Raw genomic sequence first — 12,110 nt, forward strand, 5'->3', positions numbered from 1 at the left:
AAATGACCACTCGCATTGGCTGTATTTCCTCTACCCCAGGGTGTCCAAAACCTTCTTTTCCACCGAGGGCCCACATACAGACAAATGTACGAAAGGGCTTTGGCCACTCACTAGAAGGTATATCGCCTCATAATTCAGTTATAAGTTGGGAAAAATCTATCCAATGTAGGGTTAAATTATTCTGATACTTGAAAAAGCTGTTAGAAAAAACATGAATACAGTTTAATATATTTGAACATATATATTTAAGTAGTACAATATAAGAGAAGCAGAAGTTCATTATACTTCCTATTCATTATACTTTTTGAATTTGCTAAGGGCCGATTCAAAATGGTCCGCGGGCCGCATTTGGCCCCCCGGGCCGTAGTTTGGACACCCCTGCTCTACCCACTGAAGTGCTACATTTTTCATCATTGTTCTGCAATGTTTATCATCATGAAATTAATATCGATATATTTTATACTATACTTGCACTGCTTAATTTGTATCATACTTGTTTCCTCCTCTTTCCTCAACTGTTGGGGAAGTGTTTAAGCTTCAAACAGCCTGAAAAACATCAGCTTCAAAACTTGTTTGAGTGGCTGATCCATACAAATATTATTCAAAGAGACTTTCACTGCATTAATCATAGAATGTATATGCGTGGAGGAGGAGAGGTTAAGATTGACATAAATAAATAGACGGAGATAGAGATCGGATTGGAGTGAGATTTGAAAAAAGCATGCTAGCTTCAGAGTTTTGGTTTGCAGAATGGAAGGCAGAGACTTTTAGGCCCCCCTGTCAAAGTCTGGGACTCCACTGCAGTGAGCGGGCTAACTTTCTCATATAAGCCTTGGCCTGGAGCCATGAACTCAAATATTTCAGTCACATTCGCTGAAGCTGAAGAAAAAAATGCCTTATTACTTATGATCAAAGGGTGGTGTTTTCTGGAGGAGACATGAAGCGTCTACTAGAATATGCATTACGAGTCAAAGGCGGGTCATTTTAAGTGAAAAGACAGACATCCAGAACCGGCGGGGATTCGTTTTCTGCTCACTTCCTTTCAAGGCTGTTTACATGGGTAAACATACATGGAAACTAAATACGAGTATTAAAAAGGAAGTGGTAAACGTATTTTTCAAATTAAAGTCACATGACCCTTTAAAATGCAAAGAAAAAGCCTGCTTGACCTTTATTTATACAAAAGAAATGTGTGTGTATATGTGTATACAGTATGTGTCTGTGTCGGAGAGTATAGATGTGAGTAATATGTGGGGCAGAAAGAATATATCAAAATAAAATAAAATATTAATTATAGCAATAATGATGAAATAAGTGAGGCCAAGGCTGAAAAGCCAGATTGGAGCATCAAAGCATTCAAGCCAGCTGCGTAAGACCAGGCTGGGTTACTATTATCTTAATTATGTTTAATTTCATTACGATTAGTGCAGACCCCTGTTTCTCTAATACTTCACATTACTCAATTATGCCTTATGATTTTGCCCTGATTTGGGCTAACCCAGACCCTTAAAAGGTCCCCTATTATACTGTTTTTCATCAATATATTATAGATCTCAGATATATTCAAAACATGTCTCTGTGTTTGGCTCAAAATACCAAACGGTATATTCATTGTAGCATCCCATAAACCCCTCTCTTTCAGCCCTGTTTCAAAAGTGCAGATTCTCTGTCTGTTAATTTAGATCAGGGATGGGCAACTTTGATGGTGGTGGGGGCCACAAATTCACTTGGAACACACACACACAAAAATTCCATGTGTTGTATGTAATTATTAACAAATATACTAAGTCTGACATCTTCATTGACATTTTACAATCAAAGGGAACATCCCCAAAAAATGGGAACATCCTCTAATAAGCTCACTAAACAAATATCGGTTCACAGAAATGTTATTTCATTTTTACAAGTGGTATGTTGTATTGAATAGTTATTAAACAGTGTGAATAAACTATTTTAAACTATGGGAAAGCACGAAAAGTGTCTGTTTATTGAGAATTAAACATTAGATGACATAAACATGAAGTCATGAACACTAACCCAGCAGTATTAGTTGTCTAACTTGAAACCTAAACGACACTTGTAGCCAGCTGTGTCAACACAGGGGACATCTGTCAGGCCCGCACTCTGCTGTTCCTCGCACCACTCCCCCTCCTCCCGCTGAAATTATTGAATGAAAAGTGTAGTTAATCATAGATAACACGGCAAGGGTCCTGTGACAGTTTGTTTTCATCTGATTTCAAATTAACAAAGTCTTGGTTTTAAGAATATTAAACTTGTTTCGCCAAATTCAGATGATAAATGTACAACTTTAAGCTTGTAAAGGCCATAATTACAAAGCGGCAACTTAACGTCACAGCAGGCATAACAACAGCCATTGTGTTTCTTGTGAGGGTTTCCCCGAAACCAAATACAATACACACAAATGCGTCACCAGATTATTTCGCCGGTATTTGAAATCATGTACGCAGCTCGCGACGTATAGGAGTCTAGTGGACGGTATCAGTACTCAAGTAAAAATAAATAAACAATGTTTTTTTATTTATTTTTTTTTTAAATAATTACGGTTGTTTATAAATTATTCTGAGGCCGCAAAAGAAGAGGGACGGTGGGGCCCCGCCATTTGCCCATCCTGCTTTTAGATGGAAATAGGAGGCCACTCCCCACGCCCTCTGAGAGAGTGATTTGGTTAAAAACATCAAACAGCATGTGCTCTCGGGGGAGGATGATTCAGGTCAGTTTTCTCGCTGCAACTTTCAGAATCTCGTGGTACACAGAGGGACACATATTTATGATAAAAGACACGAAAGGTGGATTTTGCATAATAGGTGACCTTAATACTGCCTTACAATGTTATGGTTAATTTTAGAAGTCATGTTAGGAAGGCACTCACCATCGCGCTGGATATCCAGCTCAGACTTTCTAGTTCTGTTACACCAATCTTCACCTCTTTACCCTTCAAATGCTTCCATCGTAACTTCAGCAGCCAGACACTACAGTTCTCTTCTGACCTCTATTTTTACAGTGAAGGCTGGGCATAATTATTACACCTGATATATCAATATGTATTGGTAATTTTTAAGACATAAAAGGATTTTATAATGTATTTATTGTATTTATAGTTGCCATTTTGAGTTTCAGCAGTCTGGGTGTGCATCTTTAATATAATTTTAGTTTTATGTAAAAGCATTTCAGCTGCTCTAGCTGGTTCTGAACCACTCTTACTGTTCAGTCAACAGTGTCTGATCTGTGTGTAGCCTGCTCCGGAACTGGCAACACCTGTTAGAAACACCTGCCTCACCCCTGCAAAAAAAGCTTAGTGCATTTTTCTGTTTTTTTAAATCTGTTTTTTAAAAAAAGCTAGTTTTATGGAGAGCTTATCATTATTATAGCTACAATATAACAGCTGCCAAACGTGTTTCGTTCAACTTCCCAATTCCTGTAATAAATGGTTGGTCAAATCATTGTAAGTTCATCCAACATCCAAGTCATAAATGGGGCGAGCCTGGGAGCTAGTCGGCAGTCAACTCGGAGCACTTATGCTGCATTCATTACATAACGCCCTTGCCACTCTACAACCAGCCATACGAGTCTATCTTAATTATGCCCGCCTTTCTAAAACCTGCCAGATATCTCCATCATTGCTGGGCTGCTACTATTGCTGCAGCTATTTCCACGTCGCTGCTGCTGCCGCCCCACCACCACCCCAGCTTCCACCCGAAGCTTCCACCTGTAGGCTCGGGGCGTTAGTTATTAATCATCACCCATCGGCCTATGTATATGTGGCAGTGATGGAGTGAGGGCCCGAGCCTAGACGCCAAAACCTCAACCAGACTATATTGCTTCTTCTAATGAACATGTTAACGAAAACACGTGCGTTGGCGACTGAACATTATATATTTAACGAATTTTGAGTAAAACTATCCGCTCGAATAGGAATTATAACAAGCAATTGTTGGGGGAATGTTGAAAGCGTTCTTTGATATGGTTGGTCCGCTGCAGCGGTGCGGAGCAATCTTTGCTAAATCCAACATTTTGCGTATGCTGATTATTTTCCTACCGACCCAGATTTTTTCCATAGCTGTGGTTTTTTGATTCCGCCAAGAGCTAATCCATGTGGCATCGGACCCCAATGCAGATGGAGTGCGATAATTAACTAATTTCCTATTCATCAGTGCAAAAGGCGGTAGACTGTAGTGAAGACCCACGAAATACACTGTTGACTGAGGGGTGACGGTATCGGTTGTTACGACGTCCTGATGAGAAATTCGTTGATGTCTGGCGAGGTGCCTACAGGCTCAGGTTATCCTGATTCCAGCTCACCATTAGAATGGAGCTGTGCCCTGGCAATGCTCGTGTCTGCTGTCAGACCTCACAGCCCCGCAGAACTTGGGGCTGTAAAGAGGACAGGGCTGGTGGGCGGTTTTAAGTTCGCTGGGCGGTCAACTGAAGAAAATTGGAAATGATCCAGGGTGTTGGTGTGTTGTTAGTTGTGCGCAACACTTTATCAACGTTTAAAAGGTCCAGAAAAAAAGAACATATGTATATTATATATAGGCTCCTCTGGACTTGATTTGGAATCCCCAACCCCCGATTGGCAGGGCATTTACTGGTGGAAAGCCATTTCCCATGTCGCTCGCGAGGTAGCTGAGTCCAACTTGGTTGTTTTGAGCCCCTGGAAAGAGAGGTTTGGGGTGAAAATATTGCGTACTTCATGTGCATTCACATTCTCAGACTGGAAATTAGCATTAAACTAGAAGAGCGCTTTTTTGCGTGATTGCTTTCCAGTAGTAAGGAAAATCTTCATTTATATCTGGCCAGTTGAGATACATACCACTGGAATTTAAAGAATGGTTCCGCATGTAAGAACCGACACGCGAAGGTTAAGGTCATCCTAAAACACAATGAGGCAATTTAAAACTTTCGAATGGCTGAACATTGGGTTCTATATGGCGTTGTGCATTGTCTCCTTTGTTTTTGCGCTATCTTCGTGTCTTACGTAAAGACTCGAACTTACCATTACCGTTCATTACCACTATATACATCCAAATTGGACATTCAGTTTGTGTATACTGTATTGGGTATCTGCATGTTTGCCTGTGAACAGTCGTCAAAGTTACAGGAGGGTAACATCCAAAGTTGATTTAGAGCTTATCGTGAAAAATGAGGTGCTAAGGAATGCTGCTGTGTATGTTTGCAACTTNAGAAACAACAAAGCTGGTTAAATCTGAATTAATTATAATAAAATAATTATATCTTGCCTTCTTTTCCACCACATTGAAGTTCTAACTAAGATATAGAAATTCACTCTTGGCTTCCTTAACAGTCTTAAACGTTGTTTTTCAACTTCTTCCCGTAAAAGGTTGGTCTCTGGCTTATTCCTGTCCCAGCTGGACTACGGTGATACAATCTTTAGATTTGCCTGTCCCACTGTTTTGGCCAAACTTGACCCACTCTACCATGCTGCACTGCGATATATATCAAATGCACCCTATAGGACTCATCATTGCACACTGTATAGCCTAACTGGATGGTCCTCACTTACTATGCGTAGGATGCAGCATTGGTTTTTATTAGTGTATAAAGCCATTTTAGGTAAGCTTCCACTGTACATATGTGCCAGATTTGCTCCAGTTTGTGACTCTTACAACCTCAGATCCAGTTCCTGGATACGGTTCCAGGTTCCTGCCGTGCGGACAGAGGCGGGAGAAAGAAGTCTTTTTCATTATGGACCTTGGTCTTGGAATGACCTTCAATCACCCCTTAACCTGAGGGCACTTGTCCCTGTAGCCTGTTTTAAATTGAAGTTGTCTGAGGTCCTTACCACCAGCTGCTCTTGCAGTAATAAGTAGTGTACCTTTCTTACTGTCCCAAATGTGCACAATGTAGTGACTGCTTTTCGTCTTTTCTTTACTTAGTTGTGGTCTCTGTATTTGATATGTCTGTGTTAAGTGTAAGAATGTGAAACATCAGAATTAGACAGCCTTTAAAATGTAGCTTTTTAGGGTAAGATAACAAATTCAAGGTAGAGAGTAGGCCTATTTATTCAAAGCACAGGTAGCCAAAATGTTGACGAAGTAAATAAAAGTACACATTTATTTAATTTAAGATTAAGATTTAATTATTTTTACCTACATTTTCCCTTCACTAACAATGACTCAAATATCTCTGGAAGTAATAATACTCTTGTTATCCAAAGCACTCTGATGAGGACACACACACACGCACACACACACGCACACACACACACACACACACACACACGCACACACGCACGCACACACACTGTCATTTGCAGTAACCCCATTGTTGTTTTATGCAAACAGTCTGAAGCTGGATAGGACGCACTGAGGCAAATATGCAAAGGAGCCTATCAGGCAGCAGGGGGTTGTGCTGCAGAGGTGAGCGTTTCTCCACTTAGGAAAATGCTGATGAGCAGCTGTGGATTCCCAAAAACTTTTAAACCAACATTTGTTTTGCTTTAAATAATCAGAGAGAACAGACGGCAGCTGGGGCGACTGTTTTAATCTGTGTGAGGTGAGGTATTTTCTTTTTACTCATCAATTACTTTCCTTACATCTTCATTGTTTCATGAGTTCATAAACTGTTTGTTTGCTGTGTGGCTAAGATGGGAATATTTGCTTCAATTATGAATATTAAAAGTGTACAGTACGTTTGTGGCGGGGTGGATGGGAGGGGAGGCATTAGAATAAAGTCAGGGTAATGTGAGTGTGAGTGCTTGATTCAGTGTCCTGGTGAAGGTGCAATCCTGTAGTAAAATCAGCCGGACTTATCCTTCTAGATATTAAGATGAGCGCAGACACGGTGGAGCAGTCGGAGGCTCCAGCCCAACAGGCAGGTAAGGATGTTTCACCTTTATATTGCACTAAATCATCTGATAACAAACACACGCAGTTCACCAGAAATGACTCAGAGTCAGAGAGCGGTTTATTCAATTCACTTCCACCGAAATACTTTGTTTGCTTTTTGTCTCTGACGTTTTTATTTGGTTTGTTGTAAGGGAGTTTGACACATTCAACGTAAAACGTATATTTCAGAAAGCTTACTTGTGTTTGTCTTTCTTTAATGTGTAATTGTCTGGATTATTTGTGAAGATATTTGTAGAGAATTACCAACTACTGTCACTAAAACTCATTTCACTCATAGATGGTTATTTAGAGTAGGAAATGTCACAAAATGTAATTTAAAACAAAAAGGTTGGACTAAAAGTTGAAATACCCCAAAACATTTAAATGCTGTCATTTGAGAATTGTTTCACGATTAAAAATGACTGAAACGACTCGTAAAAATAGTTGGTCATTCATGTTCTGTCGCTCAATTGTTATCGTTATTAAGAAGTCTCTAGTTTGCTTTAAAAATATTTTGAATTCTACCTTTTATTGGCAACATTTTACTTTTTCATTCACATGTTGTATCACTGTGCAATGGTCTTTGGTGCTGTTGTTTTATATTAGGTTTTAGAAAGATGTGCTACTATATTAAATACAATGATGTTCTTCATACTGGTCCATATGATGCCTGAGGTGGTCTGAATAGAGCAGAGGTCAGTAACAGTAGAAGTACCAGAGTGTAGGAATACTCTGTTTCAGTAAAAGTCCTGTATTCAAAATGTTACTCAAGTGAAAGTACAAAAGTATTCTCATCAAAATATACTTAGAGTACCAAAAGTAAAAGTAGTCATTATGCAGATTGGTCCATTTCAGAATAATATATATAATATGTTTTATAATGATTGATCATGAAAGTGTTATCAAAGCTGGTAAAGGTGCTGCTAGTTTGAATGACTTTGTATACTGCAGGGTAGCTTGTGGATTTACTCCAGGTGGAACTAAAGTCTGATTTAACACTTGATTAGATTTCACATCATTCATCCANGTGTGCCTTGGCAGTCTCAGATTACTTTGTATACTGCAGGGTAGCTTGTGGATTTACTCCAGGTGGAACTAAAGTCTGATTTAACACTTGATTAGATTTCACATCATTCATCCAGATCTGTAAAGTAACTAAAGGGATTAAATAAATGTAGTGGAGGAAAAGTACAAAGTAGCATCAAATGGAAATACTCAGGTAAAGTACAAGTATCTCAACATTCTCAGTACTTGAGTAAATGCACTTAGTTACTAGAGGTTGCATTTTGACCTGTTGTAGGGAGGTGTGTGTGCGTGTGTGTGCGTGTGTGCGTGGGGGTGTGGGGGGGTGTGGGTGTGTGCGTGTGTGTGATATTGTGGCAGTTGGTAGCTTTACCAGTACGGCCCTGAGGCTGTTTGCTGAGAAGCGCTGGCTGCCGAGGGCCGAGAACGAGCGGCGACAAAACAAGGAACCAGAAAAAGTGGAACTATTATTTAGACAATCGCCCGTGAGAGAAGTTAACATCTCAATTTAATGGAAGTACTGGCTGTGTTTTTGTCAAAATATAGTAATCCCTTGTCAGTTTAAAGCTGAAGAAATGTTCCTGCCGCTCTCATTATCTGTCATTTGTTAGGAGCCATGAGCGCATTAAATGTTAGTTCATCCAGATTACAAGTTAAACACTTTTTCTCTCACATGCTTTTACCATAGCATCTCTGCATGCGGATAGTTTTGGTTTTACTTGTCAACGTTTTAAGTATGTTGGCCTTCAAGCTAATACAAAGTCAGGGAGAAGTATGGTGCTCAGAGCATTGCAAACAAATGACATTTAAAGCAAAAGCATTTTAGTATTAAGAGACTACTTCCTCAAAAGAAAAAACCATGTCACCATGACTTGGGACACTTATTTGTAAAAACACATTGATACATGGTGTTGATTATTTTACTATGTCATCGTGGGAGCAACAGAGACTAAATTCCCCTCACCTCCACTGTACCTAAAAAGACTCTCAGAGACAAACCTCACCAGATAAAACCCAAACTATCTGTGTGCTGAGAAAGCGCCACGGGTAAGCTATAGAGTTTTTATCATTTGGGTACACTGACCCTTTGACTTTGAAGTGAAGCAGGAGAGAAACGTTTTAATCCTGGTTCTCATATTAACAGCTGAGCGTCTGTGTAGTGAGTCTGATGACTTTGTCTAATCCAGTCTCTCAGAGTTGTACATTTAGGTATACATCTAATAGTTGAATCTAATCGTTTTTAATTATTATTGGTTGTCGGGTCGATGGTAGGCAAAGAAATGTTTGACAATGGAGATGAGTTTTCAGTCTCGTGTAAGGTAAAGTGTAGGGAAACATAATTAAAGTTAAGCTGACTAAGCCCATGATCTTCCCTGTATCGTGTGGGTGACCGTACATTAGCACAGGAAAGTCTCATGATGTTGTTTAAGAGCCAATATCATAGAAAATAAAGCTTAGTAAACATTTTTGCAAATAGCTTCTGTATTTATGGCAACTTTGTTTATTAAAAATGTTCACTCTCATGTTGAACACTTTGAGAAGTTTCTCATGAAATGCAAATGAGCATTTTTTAAAACATTATAATTAATATTTTCCATTATTTAAATGGTATTTGGTAGGATTTTTAATCTGGCAGATGTGTGACAATAAACATTCATGTGCTGGCCAACCTTCTGAGTTCACATTTATCCATTTGCATTTTTGTGTTGCTTTCTGCACTGATAGAGAAAAATAATAATTCCTATTCATGTTAGGATCACAGTGAGCAGTCAGATAGGAAGGAAGATAACAGCACGAGTTTCTGTTTGGAAAACCTGCATGCATTGAATACAAGTGAGTTAGAAAGATCATCACATACATACCGAACATTTTGAACCAAAAGTGCATGAAGTTAACACAGGCTGAGCTGATACTCTATTAGTATGTAGTGTGTTCAGACTGGAAAATAGAACAAATTAAAGCTGGTTTAGGCATTTAGCATACTATAGCATATGATATCCCGTTCCTTTACAACAGGAATGTCAAACTCAAATACACAGAGGGCCAACATTTTAAAATGGGTACTAGTCGAGGGCCGGACTGGTTCAATGTTTATTGCAAAACGTATTGAAATGAACTTATTGCACATATTAAACCTGGAACTAACACAGCTTAAATTATTGCCTATAAAAACAACATTAAGCATTTAATAATCAGTTGTATTAATTTCTTATGGCTCTATCTGCAGCTTTTCCAGAGTCATTTCTTATGATTACATTTTTCCACAGGCCAACAACAGCTTCAAAAAAACTATTTCCCTCAAAGAACAAACCAAACATGCCCTGTTGTCGAGAAAAAAAAAGTGCAGAAGGAAACATCCATTAAACTCAGTGTGCTGCTCTGTGATGCTAGTTCAAGCAGATACTTGGCATCTCATCTTGGGTGCAAGTTCATCAATGTTTGGGGTCAGGCTCTGAGCTGAGGAGACCCTCAGGATGGAGAGAAGGTGTGCGTGCAATATACCGGCGGGCCAGATCTAATAGTAATTAGAAATTATCCTGCGGGCCGAAATTAAATCCACCAAGGGCCTGATTTGGCCCCCGGGCCTTGAGTTTGACACATGTGCCTTACAACGTATACAGCCTAATAAAACAGTGATCCGAGGAAGAAGTTGCTTTCTAGCATTGGCGACTCACACCGCAGAGATAAGACAGGAAGACAGGTTTTTCCAAAAAAGACCGTATGATGATATAATCAAAGCCTTTCAGAGATTGAGAGATAATGTTGCTAATAGTTTAGCCTTATGCTAGCCGGGAGCTACCCGCTACTGATGAAGCAGCAGAATAAACTGTTAGCAGCTTTTTCCCTCTGTCTCTGCAACGCTTTCGCAATATGGTTTTTAGCTAGAGCCTCAGATCTCAGGATGTCATCTCAAAGGCCTTTACACGCCCGCAGGTTTACAAAAAGAAACTTGATTTTTCAATATGGTGAACAATTATCCTGGGATTTCTACCCAATGAGGCCAAAATGCAACTGTCTTCTGCTTTAAAGAAAATCATAATGTATAAAATCAGCTGGATTCTTCAGTTAAGTAATGTCCCATAATGCAATGCACAAAGGAAAACAAGGAGCTGCTGACATGTCTATATCTATCTATGACTATTATGGATTGTCCAAAAGGATATATTTACTTGCAACTTGCCCACTACTACCAGAGGTAGGAGAAGTACTCAGATCGTGACGTGTACTTGTAAAAGTAGAAATACCAGAGTCTAGGAATACTCTGTTACAAGTCCTGCATTCACAATGTTCCTTAAGTAAAAGTAGAAAAGTATTATCATCAAAATATAGTGAAAGTAGCGACAGTAAAAGTAGTCATTGTGCAGATTGGTCCATTTCAGAATAATATCTATGATATGTTTTCTAATGATTGATCATGAAAGTGTTCCCAAAGCTGGTAAAGGTGCAGCTAGTTTGAATGACTTTGTATACTGCAGGGTAGCTTGTGGATTTACTCCAGGTGGAACTAAAGTCTGATTCAACACTTGATTATATTTCACATCATTCATCCACATCTGTAAAGTAACTAAAGGTATTAAATACATGTAGTGGAGGAAAAGTACACCATGTACCTCTGAACTGTAGTGGAGTAGAAGAACAAAGTTGCAAAACATTGAAATAATTCAGTAAAATACAAGTAGCTCAAAATTGTACCCAAGTATAGTACTTGAGTTTATGAACTTAGTTACTTTACACCAGTGGCTATAAAGATGGAAAGACTAAGCCTTGCAAAGGGGCATGAAAATACATTTTTAAAATGCTCAACAGTGCTGCCAAAAATATAAACTGACTGCTACACAATTAAAATAAATTCCCCACACTTGTACTTATTTGCTGTAGGAAATATTCCCAGACGAGGAGATAACATACAACTATGGGGATCCTGCTTGGCCCTGGTGCTCAATAGTGAGGTTCTGTTCTCTTTAGGACCATCTGCTTAACTGCAGGGAAAAGGTGTTTGCATTGGTCTTCATGGTACTACCCAACTCAGCTCAGTTAAGCGGATTTCGAATTTATTCAGCCAAAAAAATTCGTACTGTTGGACCATTTTTTCTGGAATTCTCACCCCTGTTTAATACAAAGAAGAGTCAACTAATTGTTTTAAGCTCGTGCGTATCTTCACTTATTTACCAGGAAGTATGCTGGTGGGACACCGAAAGGCTGGAGCCGCAGGAACTCCAA

General features: G+C 39.2%; 1 protein-coding gene across 3 annotated transcripts in view; it reads left to right on the top strand.

The window, feature by feature from the left end:
- The first annotated feature begins 6,446 nt into the window (after nucleotides 1-6,446).
- Nucleotides 6,447-12,110, top strand: part of pou2f3 (POU class 2 homeobox 3) — a 16,105-nt gene continuing 10,441 nt past the window's right edge. For all 3 annotated transcript variants that reach the window (XM_010796168.1, XM_010796169.1, XM_010796170.1), the window contains exons 1-2: nucleotides 6,447-6,534; nucleotides 6,800-6,856. In XM_010796168.1, the coding sequence (XP_010794470.1) occupies nucleotides 6,808-6,856 (49 nt within the window). In that variant the 5' untranslated portion in view covers nucleotides 6,447-6,534; nucleotides 6,800-6,807. The remainder of the gene's footprint in view (nucleotides 6,535-6,799; nucleotides 6,857-12,110) is intronic.

This window comes from Notothenia coriiceps, unplaced genomic scaffold, assembly GCF_000735185.1.
Source record: "Notothenia coriiceps isolate Sejong01 unplaced genomic scaffold, NC01 NC01_scaffold00037250, whole genome shotgun sequence".
Lineage (NCBI taxonomy): Eukaryota > Metazoa > Chordata > Actinopteri > Perciformes > Nototheniidae > Notothenia > Notothenia coriiceps.